Below are 18763 nucleotides of genomic sequence, written 5' to 3' on the forward strand. Positions count from 1 at the left end.
TGCGTAATTAGGTCGATCACATCTCCCGATCCTTCATGTCGTTTTTTTTTTTTTTTTTTTTTTTTTTTTTTTTTGCTTTTTTACGCACCAACCTGGGGTTGACGGAACCGGGGGCGAGAGAAAAAGAGGCTATAGAAATGCGGAAATTCATTTTCTACCAAATGGAGGTAACACATATGTCGTATGAAGGAACGGGTTGTTTTGCCAATTACGACTTAACATTGGTGCGTGCATATATGTAGTTACAAGGCTCGGGTGTGTCAACATTTTTACAAAGACGATGTGTATAGTGGTGTCGCTTTGCCGGAGATAAACTGATGGAAATATTTTTTTTTTTTTTTTTCCTTTTGGTCAAATGAAGAATGGCACATGTTCTGGCCTGATATGGTGTGCTAAAAGGGGTGTTACGTGGGGGGGAGGCGCGCACCAGTTTATATACATGCGCACATGCATTAGTAAACCCTTCACTGCATCTATACATCTATACATATATGCATCTGCACATGCATACATATATACATACATCCATACATACATGTGTATGTACATCCAAACGCCATGTGTACACGCAAACACCATGTGTGCATCAGAACGTTATCCGTGTTTGTATACACGTGCGTGCCCGCGCGCCTGAACCCATGGTGAGACACTGTGCGCGTGGGGCTATCCCTTCCGAAAGCGTTGTAATCTCAATTTATGTAGCTCCGACAACTCATTATTTATTTTGTTATACTCCACTGCGTTTTCTCTACCCTCGGCAGTAGGTTGTTCATCTGCCTTTAAAAAACCTTCAGGGGTGCCACAACTTTTTTCCTTGCTACCTGCCCCATGGGTTTCACCTACTCCAGGTGGTGTTGTCTCTTTTAATGTGTTACATGATACATTTGCATGGACCACGCTGTACGTACTGTTCTGATTTTCTCCTTCAGTATGCACTACCTCATTGCGAAGTTCAAAAGGAGGAGGAAGACTATGGCCTTTGCTCACTGTCCCTGCATCTCTCTCACTTTTAGAAACCATCATCTCGATAAATTCGTACAACTGTGACTGCGCACATATTGGATCCTGGAAGTTTTTGATGTTCCATACTTTTATCTTGCGCCCTGTTCTTTTGCAAAGAACGCAAATGTGTGGTAGCTTCGTCACCTGCGTGTGTGTAAGTACGTACATAGTGCATGTGCACGGTTACCTCCGCAGATATATCTGCTAGGCTATACTTGTACACATGTATGCGTATGAACCCATTTTGCATCCCTTCCGCCCTCTTACCTTGTAGGTACTCGTGAAGACCAGTGCATCTTCCTCATGCTCATCGCGCAACCAAAAAATGAAAAAATTCTTTATTATGTCTTGCACCATTTCGTTGTTCCATATATCTCTGTTCAATTTTAAGGAATCGAATTCTGAATCTTGAATACTCGCAAGGATATACTTGTTTTCCGCTTTCGCCTTTTTACGTACTTCTTCCAAAGATAGCGAACAAATGAGAGATGTGGGTGCCGAAAACAACTTGCTAAAGGTATCCCCTAATTCCATTTCTTTTTTCTTTTTTTTTTCATTCTTGTTCTTTGTATTAATATGCACGAAATTTGAATAATCCATGTCGTTAATTAACGCTTGATGAAAATGTTTATCTGGTTCTCTAACGCTATCATCACCATCACACTGAGTGCTCCAATTCTCTTCCACTGCATCTTCTTTATGGTGACTTGTTGCTTGTCCGAAATCTGCATCGGTCAGCGTGGCTTCTGCAGACCCCGTTGGGTTCACAGCCTGTTCTCCCTGCGCAGAGGGCCCTCCATTTATTTCGTAGTACAACTGTAAAGCATCGTTGCAGTTTCCGTTGCACATCTGGGAGGGGTGGGGTGGGGGAGGGAATTATCCAGTATATATGTGGAAAGCGTGGTGATGGTGTCAGACAGTAGCCAAGTGAGGTTAGCATAGAAGGCGACATATCAAGTAAAAGTGAGTCGATAAAGAAGAGTTACACAAAGGGGGTAAGAAGAATAAAAGAAGAATACATACATGAGGAAGGAGACAATCACCATTGAGGGGGGGGGGGGGGGGATCATCCCCTCATCATAACTCTTTTCCCTCTTATAATCATACTTCCAAATAATACAGGGCCATCTCCTCCGTTGCATCTTCTGCGCTGATTAAAAAAATGTAGAAGGCATTGTTATGTGAGTTTTCCGTGATATTTACTTCGGAATACTGGAAGCGCGCACATAGTGGGATACACGTATGGGTGTGCCCCTTTGGTCGTTGTTTCTTTTGTCACTTTACCAATATGCATGAGGAATTCTTGAATCTCCCGTTTGCCTGCCATTTGGGGGGGGTGATATTTTGTAGGGCGCCCTAAAAAGCGCCAAAATGGGCTATAGGAAGAGAGCCTTTTATATGGTAGAACTTCCTGAGGAGGAACATGACATATATGCGGTGGGTAAATAGCTTCACACGCCGATGCGTTGATTAGAATATATGTATGTGCGTATTTTGTGCATTTAACTACGTGTGACGGCCCACTTCCCCCGCCCATTCATTTCGGAAACTCTTTTTTTTTTGTCATTCGCCCTATCAGTGCACTTGATCAGTGCACTTGACTAGTGCGGCGTTTCGCCCAACAGTTTTTCGCGCGAATGGTGACCCCTTTAGACATACGCAAAAAATGCTACTTTCCCTTTTTTTGCATTTTTTTGTGCCCCTGTACAATGTGCACTCCTAAGCGGGCATAGCGAGCACGAGCAAGCTTATGCGAATTTGCGCGGACATTATCCGGATGAGGGCTATGCACAAAATATGAGTCATTGCGCCTTTATGACATTACGATCTGCACAGGTATTTGTTCACAGTTCGTCCATTAAGTGCGCACTAACTATTTCTTCATACATGTTGCCGCCTCCTCCTCCGGGGCTGCGTTTTCACCCCGTATAAACCCTGCAGAAAATTGGCTATTTGTACGTACAGGTGCACATATGGAAAAATCCCGCACCCTAGCAAACTTCGCATGTCTTTTAAAAGAATACCAAGTGGGCGAAAGAACGGAAAAGCGAAACATAAGTTACCACTTGAATTTCCAACCGTAATGCTAAGTAACCCAGCGGATATCCCAACTGGCAATTTGCGACTCCCCCCCCCTTTTTTCTACTTCTGCCTTCCCGAGTAATGTTCTTTTTTTTTTTTTTTTTTTTTTTTTTTTTTTTTTTTTTTTTTTTTTTTTGCGAAACCTACCACGTAACATTTGCACATCCATTTTGCGCCAAGGGTTAGTACCGTGTGTCTGCACGGTCTGTGTAACGGCCATTTGGGAAATTGGCAAACTGACGAAATGGCTACCTCGCCGTTGCTGGCACCTGCCAAGTGTAAAAAAAATAAAATGCATTTGTCATGAGCGACTCGCCACAGTGACCTAATATAACCTTCACGGCAGGGTAGAACTTAATCATGCTCGGAGCACTGCCCAATTTTTTTTTTTTTTTTTTTTTTTTTTTTTTTTCTATTTAAAGAAAATGGAGAATATTTTCCTTATTATACGGGTAGGCATCGCTAAAGCGAACGTATTTTCTAAACCTTTTTAGTAACAACAATGAAATGTGCCTTGGACATTTCTTTCATGTTTGGATCACCTGAGCACCGCTCAAATGTAGAGGAGATTTTATAGAACAACATGGTTGTTGGCATACGTAAACGTCGTACAGGGAGGTGTGCCCAGAAATATGTGTACGTACATATATGCAGTATACCTATGTAAGCATACACAACTGCAACCATGTCGTGTAATCAGATTTTTTACTCACAAGGGGCAAAAACGTCACCACCTTATGGAGTGTGCGCACCTAGGGTGGAAAAATTCTACACGGCTGTATCTTCCTCCCACCGATTATCGTTTTAGTCTTGTGTTCGTACAGCACGGAACGTTTTCACAAGGTCAGGCAGAGCAATTATATATTCATAGAAACGGATAACTTTTTTTTTTTTTTTTTTTTTTTTTTTTTTTTGGGGAGGGGTTGTTACGCCTCTCTACAACGCATATACCTGATATGGGCATCACCTCTGACAAAGATCATACCCGATTAGTGACCCGATTTATGACCCAATTTCACGCGAAGGTAGTACCTTCATCCGTTTTAAAAGGCATATAATGCCAAATGAAGGAAAAGTTTTATGTTCGTAATGAAGGAAAAAGAAGAAAAAGAATATTTGTTTTTTTAAAGTGGCGTTTTCCACTTGAACTGAGAAAGGAGTGTATGCATGGTACAGATACAAAACATAAGCGCATTCCCTACTGGTGGGAGCTACATAAAATTCCTTACGTGTAATATCATTGTTACCATCACTATTATCAAGGAATGTGGCATGCCACGGAACTTTGTATCCTCGTAAAATGTGAGTAATTTGAGTTACGACATAAGTAGAGGTAGAAGTATGTTTAAGATTGCGCCGTGTTCTGTTTTACTTTCGTAGGCATGGAGGTTCTCCTTCTCCTTTGCACTTTTTTTTTTTTTTTTTTTTTTTTTTTTTTTTTTCCCCACTTTGCATGTAAAGCATTGTAAAAGGTGAATTTATTTTTGCCTGAATCATACACTGCCGCTTGAAAAAAAAAAAAAAAAATTGTAAAAAAATCCTTTTGCATTGGTGCCACAACTCCTTTGCATATAAAACAGTATATTATTTTTAAGAGCAGATAAAAGCAATTCCAGTAAAATTCCCTTCATTTGCAACAATTCCTTTTATGTACAATTTAATTTTATTCTTCCATTCTTTCCACCAGGCGTAACTCATTTTTATAAGAGATATGCATTTTTTGTTCATCACAGTTTATTCATGATATAAATATAAGGTGAGCATACCTTTTTTTTTTTTTTTTTCTCCCCAGCGAGTACATACATCTTTCCACCTTGGCACATTTTTCAAAAATATACAATTTTTTCGCAGTTGTGATCTGTACAAGTGTACAATTGTACAATAGTGCCAACGAGTTAATTATTCAACTCAAGCTGATAAGAGCTGGGCACAGGGGGGTTGGCTAGCCTATTCTCCAGTTTAATTTTTCTTTTAATTGCTGTATATATATTTCTTTTTTTACGAAAACCGTGTGGTGTCACAAGCATACATACACGGAGCTGTACAATACAACCGTTGAAAGAGAAATACAATCCTTTTTTTTTTTTTTTTTTCCACACTGATTGTAGCCCCCCATTTTTTCACTTATTTTTTATTTTAATTTATGATGAACATGAGCATGTGAAGAGGTACGATTAAATCTGTTTGTCATTTTTATAATTAAGCTAATTTTATGCGAATTGTCAAATTGGCAAGTCGGAAGAGAAGTCGTTATACCGACTGGTGTCTTCCGAATTTGTGAATTTATAATACGTTCCATCGAAGAGAAGTTTGTTTTCGTGTAGTGCGCTACTGCGCCGTTGCTAAGTAGGCAATTGTGTAGCGCTCAGTTGTGCGAATTTTTTTTCAAGCGTTGAACAAACGGGCATAATTTCCCAGGTGGATCCACACACTCTGAAGAGGACAAAAAAAGGGGAGAAAAAAAAAAAAAAAAAAAAAAAAAAAAGGAAAAAGGAAAAACGAGACCAAGTGTGAAACCGTAAAATTTGCAAAGCGTATACACAGAATACGAACCGTACACTGTAACAACTCCCCCTTCAAACTGTAACGACCTTTTTAAAATTCTTCCTTCCCCCATTTTGAAGAAGCCACACTGTATGCATAAGAAGCACCTGCATGGAGTAGGTCATATGCATATCATTAATTAGTGAAAATAATTTTTAATTCTGAACAAATTTGTTGCATTTACAAAGGCTTATCCAAATTCTGTATTTTTTAAGGGGGATAATACAGCGCAATTCACTTTGGCGAAACATTCCTTCACAGGGTTGCATGTACGCACACGTATATATGCACACCCATATAATATGTACGCTGCTATATACATGTGCGAACCCGACCTTATGCACTGCTTGACGGAAGAGGGATTGCTTTGATAACCACCTTCATACACTCGCTCAGTTTTTAATTCGGCTCTTCATTCGAAGCGAAGAGTTAATCACATCGCACATACACATACACATACACACCATCAATTCACCCATACGCACCGCGCAATCGCACGTTGGAGTGCTGAGTTCGATGATCAACGGAGCAGTTGACATGAAAACAACGACCAGGTCGAATAATGAGTGTATTTTCGAAGAAAAGAAAAATTCCAAGTTACGCCAGTGTCGTATCCAACCGTTTTTCATTCATCTTCCTCTTGTCAAGAATATTCATTTAGATATTGGCTAGCTAGCTAGCTGTCTATTTTTTTTTTTTTTTTTTTTTAATTTTGGCTTCCTATCAAGTGTATCTTTTTTTTTTTTTTTTAAATCACGTCGTGTTTTCAATTAAATTGAAGGAGAAGAATTACGAAGCCATGAGAAGGTGCAGAGTTCGTCAGAATTGTTCGAATTTCTATAACAGGAAGGGTAGTTCACCGTATGCGTGTATGTGTAGTTACATATGTGTAGCAGCTTCTGCCTAGTTGCTTCGAAGAAGATAATTTAGTGCGATGTTTAAGCGTCGCCCCTTCTGCATCTATTGAGGCACATATTTACCTCTACACGCGAGCCAAGTGAACCTTCCCCCACCCCGACGCACGTCTGTACCCACCTACTCATGTTCGTACGTGTGTATACACCCAGACAGTAGGAAAATATGCACACTGGACGCATTCGTCGTTTGCATAAGTTCCAAAAAAGTGATCGAATATTATATAGTCCCGAAATAGTGAAGTGGGCCGGGGCAACCCGAAAAAAAAGGGAGGACCAATCAGTTTGAAGTTAAGGAGAATAATGATACAACTGGTCAGAAGTCTGAGTGAACACAAGAAAAAAGGCGACCCAAAAGAGTGAATAATTTTTTTTCAGAAGAATCATAAGGAGGATTGTAAAAAAGGAAGAATCAATCGTAGTAAAGGAAAGAGGAGGACCCCTCAGGCTGATTACAGGACACACTAAGAAAAAGGGGCGAAAAGTAGCAAGACCCTATGCGTGATTGACAGACAATACCCAGCCATATCAAAGAATCTAGTGGAGACACGTAAAAATAAGCAGACAAAGGAGAAAAACTCTGTAAGGTTGCGCAGGAAGGACGAATCGCAGCTCCAACCAACCGGAGGGAGAAAAAAAAAAAAAGGTTGCCAGTTTTAAATATAATGAAAAGATGAATGAGAAAAATGATAGTGAACTCCCAAGCAGTGATCATGACAATGACATTCAGGCGGTAGGAGGAGCAGGTCCAGATGGGAGTGGCAAGATGAAGGGAATTCAGCAAGTTGGAGATTCTGTGGATGGGTCGATGGATGGAGTGAACCCTGCCTCTTCAGGCGATTCAAAGGAGATGGACAATTCGGGGCACGTGAGTACGGATGGTCAAAGCGAGTTGAACGAAGGCCCAGTAAAATCGTCTTCCTTTTTTGCAAGGTGTTTGAGTAAAATAGGAAATTTCGGCAGTGCACCTTATGAGGAGGGGAAAACAGATGGCAACGCTGATGGTAACGCTGATGGTAACGCTGATGGCAACGTTGATGGTAACGTTGATGGTAACGCTGATGGTAACGTTGATGGTAACGCTGATGGTAACGCTGATTGTAACGATGATGGCAATGCTAATGGTAGCGCGCAGAGCGGTAGTGAATTGGGGTTGTTGTCGAAAGGTGCGAGCAGCGAGTTCCAGGCTCAGGGAATGGACACCGTACCAGAGAGCGCTGAGTTGGAGTTAGCAATCACCTCCATAAAAGCATTTAATAAAGGAAAAGGTGAAATAAAAGTAAGTAGAGGAGAAATCTACTTGAGTGAGAAGGAATTTGCTCTGATATCATACGTCCTTTCAGGCAGTGGTTTTAGATTCTCCCTTATAGATGATCCCAAGAAGAAAAAAAAGAGGGAGTTGTTAAGGCTGGATGAACTTTTACAGGAGGCGAAGAGGTGGAAGGGTGAGGGACTTAGCTCTACCCTGAAAAGAGAAGGAATCCACGAGAGAAGACAGGGGGGAAACCAGAGCTATGTGGAAAATAGTGAAGATCCAAATGGGGTATGTCGCTACGATGTAGACGATGACAACAACCAAGACGAAGCAAAGTTCGTAACACGTTCAGGTGCAGGAGTAGGAGTACACTGTGATAGGAGTGAAGTCACTAAAGGTGAAGAATCTCCCACAGCAGGTGAGATACAAAGGAGACCGAAGGAAGGTTACACCCATCTCGACTCACCAAGCGAAAAAGCAAATAAAACAAATAATGATATAAAGAACGAACTGATAAATGGAGATGATAATAAAGAAAGGGTACAGTTATGTGAAGAAGTTTTTACCCTTCTAAAAAATAACTTTCATGATCAAATAATAAACATAGAAAATAATTTTAAAAATTTAAACAATAAAATTGATGAAAGTAATTGCTTTTATTTCCAGTGTATTTTGAATAAGTTAAAGGATGGAAAATACGAGAATATGCTTTTCATTTATAACGACATATATCTCTACGTGAATAACTTATTGTACCTTTCCAAACCGTCCAGCTTCATTTGGATGAAGGTACACGAAATGTCTACCCAAATTACTACCTGTATTTCTGAGCTTCAACAGAGGAAGGATAAAAAGAGCAACTCCTGTTTCCAGGGTGCACAGGGCACGTTACAAGAACACATTGATAAGGAACATGTTGAGAAGGAGAAGACCTCCCACCATGCCCCTGGAGATACGATTGAGCAGTCCATCGACGAGGAGGAGAAGCTAGCCTTCCAGGTTCTCCTGGGAAAGTTACACCAAGACATACACTTCGAGGTGAGGCACACGTTGCGAGCGCTTTTAGACGGCACTATGCTCTGTTGCATATGCCGCTTCACAAGCAGAATTTCCTATTTATCATTGCCCCTCACGTTCGACTGATCACATCGCACACTACACTTAATCACTTCTTATTTCCCTCCGCAGTTGTTCCGGAAATTCAAAAACAAAGCTGTGTGGAAAACTCTCGACAACGGCGAGATCGAACTGGACGACAAGCTCACCAAGGCCGACGTGTTCAGGTACAGCTGCGCTATTGGGCAGAGGGGAGGTCGCACGCATGAGAATGATTGTCCCCACAGTGTTTACCCGAAACCGTTTACCCGAAACCGTTTACCCTACACTGTTTACCCTACACCGTTTACCCCACACTGTTTACCCTACACCGTTTACCCCACACTGTTTACCCTACACTGTTTACCCCACACTGTTTACCCGCTCATTTTTTCCGTTCCGCCCGCAGAGAAATGTACAACTGGTGCAAAGCGCAACTGGAGTTGAAAAGCAAGCGTAGTGATGTGTCAGAATCAGAGAGCGATTCTTCGAAGGATTCATATTAGCTACGTTAATTTTTTTTTTTTTTTCCCCCCCTGTGCCGCGGTGTGTTTTGCAGAGGACTGTATGCCTCTGTACCGTGCGCGAAATTTGTTTCCACAGATCAAAATATATTTGGAATCATCCCCTTCGAATTAGAATTACATTCCTTACCATGGCTTCCTATCACAGTGCCCCACCCTATATATTTTTTTTTTCCATTATTATTTTATTTTTTATTTTTTTATTTTTTTTTTTTTTGTACACCTTTCAGCGTGCATGACTTGTTCGCCTGAAAAGAAGAACGACTGAAATTCTGAAGCACTCATTTTATTGCTTTCTGTGCGGGTGGCATCCGTTTAACGAGCGGTCTGTTTCCCTCATAAACCTTCTGACTCCTCAATTGTGGTTTTTGCAGTTGCAATTGTACTTGTTAATAACGTTGTTGCTTTTTACTCTTTTTTTTTTTTTTTTTTTTGACCTCATTGAGCCATTTTCTTTCTAATTGTTTTTTTAATATTTCCCGTGATTTTTAAATTCACATCGAACCATGTGTGTATGTACATGTGATGATGGGAACATTTCCCCTCCATTTAAATACTGCTCGTCCCCCTCCCATAGTTCTGTCTGTCTCTTCTAAAAAGTATTCAGCGAATGGCAAGGGAGAAAAAGAGGGAGGGGGGGGAAGGGCTTCTTCTTCCTGTGCATGAGCTGAGCACACGGAAAGAATATGTGAATCCCCTTGATGATTTATTGGTATATATGTGCCAAACAGAATATCGAGAATTTGTTTTTTATGCAAGTTGCGAAGTTTTTCAATTTTTTTAATTTTCTCTTTTTTTTTTTACCTCCTGTATGGCCCAAAATAAGACTTATGAATTATCGAATTTAACTTGGTCTAATTTAGTCTCCCTCTAACCAAACGTGACTCAAGCCTGATAGGCGGCATAGACACCAACATTCTGATTTTTTTTTTTTTTTTTTTTTTTTTTTTTCCTTCCCTTGTTTACTCCAAGGCCAAGTAAACGTAGCCCCTTCTTCGCTAACGAGTAAGGGAAACAAAAAAAAAAAAAAAAAAATAATGGCCGCATGAGCAACGACCTAATGGTGAAGAGAGAAAAAATTACTTATCCGTAATTCGCCAAATGTCTATTTTTGGGTGGAGTAAAATGTTGAAAAGCTGAAGATGGAAGTGCCAATAATGGGGTAAGACAGAGAAGGTTCATATACCATAAGGTTGGGCACAATAATATACAATAGAATAGAAAAGAATAGATAGAATATAATAGGATAGGTCGCTGTATAAGGTGAAGAAAAAGGTGGATACAAAAAAAAAGGGGATGACCTAGAAAAGGGAATGGACATAGGCAAAGCGGGACAGAGATGCCAGCTGCGGTTGAACCGATGAAGTAAAAACGGAAAGGATAAACGGACTTAAAAAAAAAAAAAAAAAAAAAAAAGAAAGAAAGAAAGAAAGGAAGGAAAAGTGCAATGGATGAAAACCCAAAACTGATTTCCCAAAGGAGACAATTCCAAAATGGAAGAGAAGATATATCCAACACACAGGAAAAGCTATCAAAATGGAGGATACGAAAAGGATGCCACGCGTTCCTGTGTCCTGTTATACTTTAAGGGAAAAGTGACGAATGCAGTCAAATGCTTGTGGAGCTTCACCGTCTTACCCCCCACCCAAATGTGCACGTAGTAAATCATCTACAAAGTGCAGGAAAAATAAATCTACAAATGTCATCCTAACAACTCTTGTGGTGGGGATATACACACGCCTAATTTGTGGGTGTAAAAAAAAAAAAAAAAAAAAAAAAAAAGGGTGGGGGTACTCTCCTTTTGCGGCGCATGCCAAGGTAAGGGGGTTCTCTCCCCGTCGATGGACAGTTCGCTCCCACACTTGATTGTTTATTTTTCATTTTTATTTTCCAGATGGAATTTTTAATTATCAAAAGCGGCATAGTCTTGATTATTATCTGGGAGGTAACTCAAAATTTGGTTTATCGGTTTGTACTGTAGAACAACATTTTCAGAGCTTAGCGATTTTTGGTTCTTTACCAAGTCGGCTTCTGAATTATCCTCCGCTTCCTTTGTTGCCTTATTTTCCTGCGAGTAATCGAACATCTTTGCGTACTTGTCTTCGTCTACGGAACCGAAGTAGGCGATGTTGTCTCCCCTGATGATGAGGTTTCCTGTGGGTGGATGGTTGGATGGTTGGATGGTTGGATGGGTGGATGGGTGGAAGAATTATGGTACGCAATTATAACAGCATGGGACGAGTAACGACTCCTTGACGATGGCGACTTCACCGACATGGAATTAACCAAGTCAATGAAGAAACCACACAACATACAAAGGTAAGCAGATAAACGTTCTCCATTTACCAACGTAGATATCCGAAAAGTAGTTCCTCTCTGGAATTATTATTTTCTCCACACAGTGTGTTAGAAATATGTTTCCATGCTGGTCGTACGTTCTTAGTATTCCTTCGGTCGGGAAAAGAGATAAGAGTGAATTTACGCGCATATGTTTGTGCGTATGTTTGTGCGTATGTTTGTGCGTATGCTTGTACGTATGCTTGCGTGTACGCTTGTACGTGCGCATGTGTGTAGGGATGAAGCAACGCCCAAGGTTGTTGCGCCCATACGTTGATGGATGCACCGTGTCCGTGATAAGAACAAATGGGCGTAGTGATTGTCCAGACGAGGCTAACCTTGATAAAGTTTGTTGTCCCTTGAGGAAATGAAAATGTAGGTGTCAATATCCTCCTCAAAGGTGCTGAGCCACAGAGGCATAGACGACTGTTCCATTTGGCCTCGAGTCGTCTGCGAAGGGGATGCGAAATGCAACTTCTTGGAGTGCGCATAGGAGGGATGCACGGAGGGGTGCGGTGCAGAGGTGTATACTGACGTGAAGGCTTCTGCAGAGACGCAATGCTAGGTGAACATGCAAGTTGGTGAAAAAGCAAGTTGGTGAACACCTACGTTCACAACTACTCGCGTCTCCATCACTTCCAAGTTACTACTTGATCATTCTGCTTCTTACCGGCACATGGATTAGTGTGTTCCTCTCACCTCTGATTACCGCGCAAGCTCTCCTTTTCACAGAACGAATTCGTCAAATGTGCAAAGGTAACTCGACTTTCCACTGAGACCGTAGTGGTGCCTGGGAATCCTCAACAGGCGAAGGGCATGCGTAAGTAAACATGTACTTATACGTCTAGGGGGGGGGCAATACGTTCCGTCCTGCTTGTGACTTACGCCTCTGTAATAAACTACTTCCTAGGAGGTATTCCCCCGTAGGTACTTCATCTAGCAAGTCAACCACGTCGCTCTTCCCTTCTGACACGAGCTAATCAGAACTATGTTCCTTCCAAGAGGCACCTCTCTGTAGGGAGGAAGAAACGTTATCAAAAGAAAATGTAACGAAAAAAAAAACTTCACGCTAAGGAGAGTCCCTTCTGCATAAGCGAAAAGAAAATTACTTTAAAATGGCGCAAAAGGGAAACTGAAGGGCTATCCACAAGAAACATCATTGACTTGTTTAGTTTGTATGAGTAAGGTTATTTTATTTTTTCTTTTTTTTTCCTTAAGTATGCAAAAAAAAAAAAAAAAAAAAAAGAAAGAAAGAAAGAAACAACAAAAAATATATTCCCTCTTTTTTTTTATTATTTTTATTTTAATTTCTTTTTTTTTTTTTTTTTCCACTATGCAAAGAGCGCAGTGTGAACCGTTGCTGCGCTGCTAAAAGGGAAAAAAAAAAAAAAACGGAAAAGGCACGGAAACCGCATGCAGTGAAATATTAGGATGACATAAGAAAAAGGCAGAGAGTAACCCCAATGCACATTGCACATATCCCCCTGGGTGAATTCTACCTTCCTTTATCATTTTTTTTTTTTTTTTTTTTTTCATTGCAATGAGGTAGATCATCTGTGTTGCTTTTTCTTATGTGGAAGGTCTGTAAGCTGAATATTTCTTGGCAACGTTGGCAGATTTTTCCGTGAAGGTGACAAAACGTGGAATATTTCGTAGAGGCATTTTCTTTTTCTCTCCCGTTGCAAGATCGACTTAGTGTCCTATCAATTAATTTTGCAGCTACGTGGAGGCATACCCAAGTGTCAGTTTGAATTATTTTTTTATTTTATTTTTTTTTTTTTTATTTCCCCCGTGGTTGCACATTTGTGTGGTTACCTGTTCGAGCGACATACGGACAACGTAGTGACAAGGCACTGAAGTAGCGACGCAGGGGAGGCGCGGAACGATGAGGATTCAAATATGCTTTTTCCTCTTGGCACTTATCCTGAGGGGGGAGGACATCCGAGCTGTACACATGCAGAGGAAGTCCAACTTCTTGTTTCTGAATTACTCATCCGCAAAGAATGGTGCCAGCGCTTGCAGTGTGATTTTCGACGCGAAGAAAGTTGGCGTACATCACCGGGCGATGAAGGCCGATGTCGTGGGGTCAAAGAAGGTGGACGAGCCAATGGTGAAGCATTTTCAACTCGATGAGAGAACCCCTAGTGTAGGATCCAACAAAATGAAGCAAAACAATGTGGACGTTGAAAGAACTAAGGAATACCTCCTCCCCAAGTGGGACAACGAAGCCAACTACAACATTTATTTGCCAGACAACAATATGGAGGATTATCTCTCAGATGTGAAAATAAGCAAAGATGAAATAACCATGCTCTATGAAGACATGCATCTAGGAAGGATGTTCGAAAATTTAGTTGCAAAATTATATTACAGTAAAAGGATAAATGGGTTCGTGCATCTATACAATGGACAAGAAGCCATCAGCTCAGGAATTATTAAAAATTTAAGAGCATCTGATTTTGTCACGAGCACATACAGAGATCATGTGCATGCCATTAGCAAAAATGTGCCTCCAAAAGAGGTGCTTAATGAGTTGTATGGAAATTATTATGGTAGTACCAACAGAGGCAAAGGTGGGTCCATGCATATTTACAGTAAGCGTGAAAACTTCATTGGGGGGTTTGGCTTCATCGGCGAACAAATCCCCATCGCCGTCGGTTTGGCTTACAGCATTTTGTACAAGCGGGAATTCCCCCTGGAGGGGGAGATACATCCCTCTGGGGGTGCAGTTTCTCCAAAGGGAAATCTTCTTTCACCCAGTGAAGATAGTAACGTGGTGGTATGTTTCTTGGGAGATGGCACGGCAAACATTGGACAGTTTTTCGAATCACTAAACCTGGCGGCCACGTATAACCTTCCAATAATTTTTGTCATCGAAAACAATAACTGGGCAATAGGAATGGAGGGATCGAGGAGCTCCACAGATGATCTCCAAAACAATTACTCTAAAGGAAAGGCATTCAAAATAGACACATACAAAGTAGATGGAAACGATGTAATAGGGTTGTACAAATTAGCAAAAAAAAAAATAAATCAAATGAGAAGGAGAGAATGTGGACCTGTTCTCATAGAAGCAATCACCTACCGTGCGAAAGGACACTCACTTGCAGATCCAGATGAACTTCGAATACAAGAAGAAAAGGCGTCCTGGAAAAAAAGAGATCCAATTATACATTTGGCTAACTACATGAAAGAAAAAAATATCGTTGATGAATCATTCTTTGAGGAAATTAAAAAAAAAACGAAACATATTCTGACGGAAGCTGAAATGGACGCAAACGACAATCAGAAGAAGAGCCAAACCGTTAACATCACTCAACTGTTAAGGGAAAATATTTACGCTCCTTCGGAGAGGGTACCCTTCCAGGAGGATTACAACAAGTATGCGAAATATGACCATCTCGTTGATTCGGAACTAGGCGAGTACTACGAGGCACTTTGCAAAGAGATGGACAGAAAGCTGAACAACAGGAAGCCAGATCCCTCTGAACACTTTGCAAGTAAGGATCTCCCCTTGGTCATCGATTAATGCATACTATAGCATCGCGGTAGGTCTGTGCACATCTGTCTTCGTATGGAATATTTTCTAACCTGTCTGTACCCCCTGTACACGTTACCTCGTAAGTAGTTATCCACATATAAGTCGTTCTCCACAAATGTAAGTTGGAACTTTCCCCCCAATAGTTTACTCAGTCTTTCCATGGGCATTCCATATTGATGTCACAATGTCATGATTAGATTATGTCATTAATTAGCTCACTTGATCATTTAATTTTTTTTTTTTTTTTTTTTTTTTTTCCCCGTGTGCGATGGGATGTATGTTCTCTCTCCCGAAATGTTTAGGAGTTTTCCATTTTGTGAAACAGTTGCAGCGATAGTTTGAAAATCTGTTCCGGGAAAAAAAGGGCCCCTTCAGGGGAATTCCCACTCCCCCCTTCCGCCCACCGATTGGTGAGTCACAAATTCGAGTTGTCACGATTTGAACAACATGACAGAGGGGGAAAAGAAGAAGAAAAAAAAAATGTAATTAAAAGGCAGACCTCTTCACACGGCAAAGGAAAAAAATTAAAAACATCAAACCTGATGTTGACGCTCCTTCTTCTGATTTAATGAATATCGTTTCAATGAATTGGAATTATGGTCAAATGAAGGGGAAAAAAAAAAAAAAAAAAGCCAAACGTAGCAGTGACGAAACGGCAAAACAAGGAGAGTTCACCAAATGGCTAAAGAAATGTGTCTCTCCAAGCACCGCTTAACCATATGGGCAATATTTCACACTGGGAGGTGAGAATGGGTGGCATGAAACATTACCATCAAATAGACTGTGCAAAAATAAAGGGGAATAAAAAAAAAAAAAATGGTAGACTGCAAAAGTCTACTTCCAAAGAGAGAGGAGCAAATGGATTCAGCACCCACTACTACTCCCTCCCCCCAATTCGCATTCATTAATAGAGATCCATGTTTGTGTGGGAAGGGGGGGAAAAAATGTCATTACCTCATCTGATAATGACCGCAATACATCTCGTTTCTCCCTGCAAACTACCTGTCTATTCAGGATACAAGTAGATTCGCAAAATTCCACATTGCTATGTTTATCCAAAATAAAGGGGGGAATCTGTCATAAGGGGTGTTCCTTCTTCCTCCTTCCTCCTTACGTGGAAAAATAATTATTGGGATTTTCCCACCTTGGAAAAACAAATCAGAAAAGGGATCTGTGGAAAATAGGACTCCAGAAATGAAGGCTACAAATATACCGGTCGATAGGAGGGTCTTCCTCTGGACTGGATTTTTGCACAAACCTGTAAATTTGCTACGCAGCTTCCACTGCTCAGTTCACTCGCATCTCATTTGATAACTCTCTCAAGGGCTCTATGCCGCGGTAAGGAAGGTGAATATATGAAGGTATTTCTTGGAGGGGAATCTCCCGCTATTGTTATTTACGGCCAAGTTGGATGATCCATATGTTGGTTCTTTGCTTCGCCTTTTTTTTTGGATACCTTGGATCTAAAAATGGGTAGACAAGACGCAGTGAGGCGAGTCATGCCATAGTTCATAAAGTCAAAGTCAATGGACGAATGCATTCCCTGCAGGAGGGACCACAAACCCCAGTTGATGTGCGAGCAGATGTAAAATGGTTGTATTTCCTGGATGAGTTTATTAATTAATTCCTCATCATCAGTGTCCAAGTAATGTTTTATAAAATAATATTCTTCTTCTTTTGACGGAGTTAAATCCCAATCGCAGTTGAACCCAGCGTATTCATTAAAATGGTTGGCTATGTCATAGGCACGCTCCATAGGACAAGAGTACTCAAAATCGATAAAGGAGATATTTGCCCCGTCTTTGGTGGAGGTGGCCGCTCCATCATTATTCTCGGTATTAGGATCAGTACTCGAGCCAACCGTTTTCACCGCGTCTACACCTTCTACAGCGACACCCACAGTGTTGATAATGTTGGAGGAGAGTAAATCACAGTGACAAAGTACGATAGGTGAGTTTTCACTTTTGCACAACTTCTCCACCTCAATTATGCTCTCCCGCAGTATGTCAAAGTCGATAAGTTTTAAAATATTAGCCTTAGAATCGAAACAACACTTTTTCTTCCGTTCCTCATTCAGCAAATTAAAATATTTCCAGATGGTGTTCCACAAGAACGATGGTCTTGTACCAGGAACATTTTGTGTTACTTGCAGTTCCTTGTAAAAATTGTCATTCAAATTGATATCATGTAGGAGTTTCAAATTTTTTGCAATAAGTTTTTGAAAATTCGGGCTCTTTATCTCCTCCCTGGATAAGGCATAGCCATCCATGAATTCTTCAATTCTCCCGTTTGCGAAAAAAACATATATCTTCTTAGCTATATTTTTATCATACAAAATGCAAGAAATTTTTTTTTCTCTTTCTCTATTTATAATTACATCGGTTTTTGGTCCGTACAATCTTATGAGGTACTGATTTTGTTTCGATGTGTCTTTCACTTTTACTAAAATGTTTGTGATTCCACCGTTGATTATCTGGAAATCTAAAGAATCCACTTGGTTTACATCTACCAGATCCTTTCCATAGTGCAGCATGACGTACTTGCAGTAAATATATAAGGTTCTTTCATTTTCAAAAATATTACTAACGTACTTTTTTAATATCTCCTTTGCCTTGGTGCATCTGTCTTCTCCTTCTTGTATGATTAGATTATTTTCTGTTATTGGGTATACCCCTTGTTTATTTCTCGTCTCTGTGATTTGCGAATTCACTGACCCTGTGCTACTTTTCCTTTTCATGGAGAAGGGGGAGGTGCTCTCCACCCCGCTGTTCACCTTCATCCCCTCCTCTACGCGCCTCTTCTTCTGCTCTTCCATAGTAGGGGGAGAAAAGTAATTAATATTTCTGTTTATGGACCGAATATCTGCGTCTGTTTCTTCCTCTCCGAATGGGATAACGACAAAGAGACTACCGCAGGAACCTTCTCACGATGAAGCTATCAGCGGATCACTCTGAACGCGATCGAATTTAGCCTTCCCCCTATGTGATGGCAACTATAAAAACCTCGTAACCAAGTCAGAAAGGAATTAAATTCCCAAGTGGAGAAATCCTCACGGGAGGGAGAAATGGAAATGGATTACTACCTTTATGTTTAAATAAAGGTATGTGGAATATGTTCATGCCCCCTTTCCCTCTTTTGATCCAGTGACGAAAGAGACGATCGTCCTTTTTTTATTTTATTTTTTTTTCTCCTTCACAAGTTGGGCTCTCGTCAACTTGTGTTTTTAAATGTACATATGTATGCAGTTGCGCCTATGTATTCAAGCGTCGTGTAGATGATTGTACACACCTGCGTAGACGCCTGATGTGCTCTGGCGCAGCGCGCGTACGGTGGACCACTTGTATACAATGAAGCCCCGCACGGAAATTGCCAAATCTTCGCGCGAGCGATTCTGCCGTTGCAGTTGAATAGGATAAACGTGCAGGAGCATCAAATGATCAACTACGGAACGACAAATCAGAAGAGCGGT

General features: G+C 40.8%; 5 protein-coding genes across 5 annotated transcripts; 2 read left to right on the top strand and 3 right to left on the bottom strand.

The window, feature by feature from the left end:
• Positions 1-663: 663 nt before the first annotated feature.
• PKNH_0922000 (uncharacterized protein) lies at positions 664-2329 on the bottom strand (the record flags this gene model as incomplete). The annotated part of the gene is made up of 4 exons (XM_002259208.2): positions 664-1146; positions 1270-1851; positions 2110-2147; positions 2287-2329. The coding sequence occupies 4 exons, from the start codon at positions 2327-2329 to the stop codon at positions 664-666; spliced, it is 1146 nt and encodes a 381-aa protein (XP_002259244.2).
• A 4886-nt stretch (positions 2330-7215) lies between these two features.
• On the top strand, positions 7216-9398 carry PKNH_0922100 (conserved protein, unknown function; the record flags this gene model as incomplete). The annotated part of the gene is made up of 3 exons (XM_002259209.1): positions 7216-8835; positions 8986-9080; positions 9302-9398. 3 exons carry the CDS (start codon positions 7216-7218, stop codon positions 9396-9398), a joined length of 1812 nt encoding a protein of 603 aa, XP_002259245.1.
• Positions 9399-11319: 1921 nt separating this feature from the next.
• Positions 11320-12188, bottom strand: PKNH_0922200 (uncharacterized protein; the record flags this gene model as incomplete). The annotated part of the gene is made up of 3 exons (XM_002259210.1): positions 11320-11570; positions 11763-11864; positions 12092-12188. 3 exons carry the CDS (start codon positions 12186-12188, stop codon positions 11320-11322), a joined length of 450 nt encoding a protein of 149 aa, XP_002259246.1.
• A 1450-nt stretch (positions 12189-13638) lies between these two features.
• PKNH_0922300 (pyruvate dehydrogenase E1 component subunit alpha, putative) lies at positions 13639-15282 on the top strand (the record flags this gene model as incomplete). Its single annotated transcript, XM_002259211.1, has 1 exon — positions 13639-15282. One exon carries the CDS (start codon positions 13639-13641, stop codon positions 15280-15282), a length of 1644 nt encoding a protein of 547 aa, XP_002259247.1.
• Positions 15283-16690: 1408 nt separating this feature from the next.
• On the bottom strand, positions 16691-18109 carry PKNH_0922400 (ethanolamine kinase, putative; the record flags this gene model as incomplete). Its single annotated transcript, XM_002259212.1, has 1 exon — positions 16691-18109. One exon carries the CDS (start codon positions 18107-18109, stop codon positions 16691-16693), a length of 1419 nt encoding a protein of 472 aa, XP_002259248.1.
• Between the last annotated feature and the right edge of the window lie 654 nt (positions 18110-18763).

Source organism: Plasmodium knowlesi, assembly GCF_000006355.2.
Source record: "Plasmodium knowlesi strain H genome assembly, chromosome: 9".
NCBI lineage: Eukaryota > Apicomplexa > Aconoidasida > Haemosporida > Plasmodiidae > Plasmodium > Plasmodium knowlesi.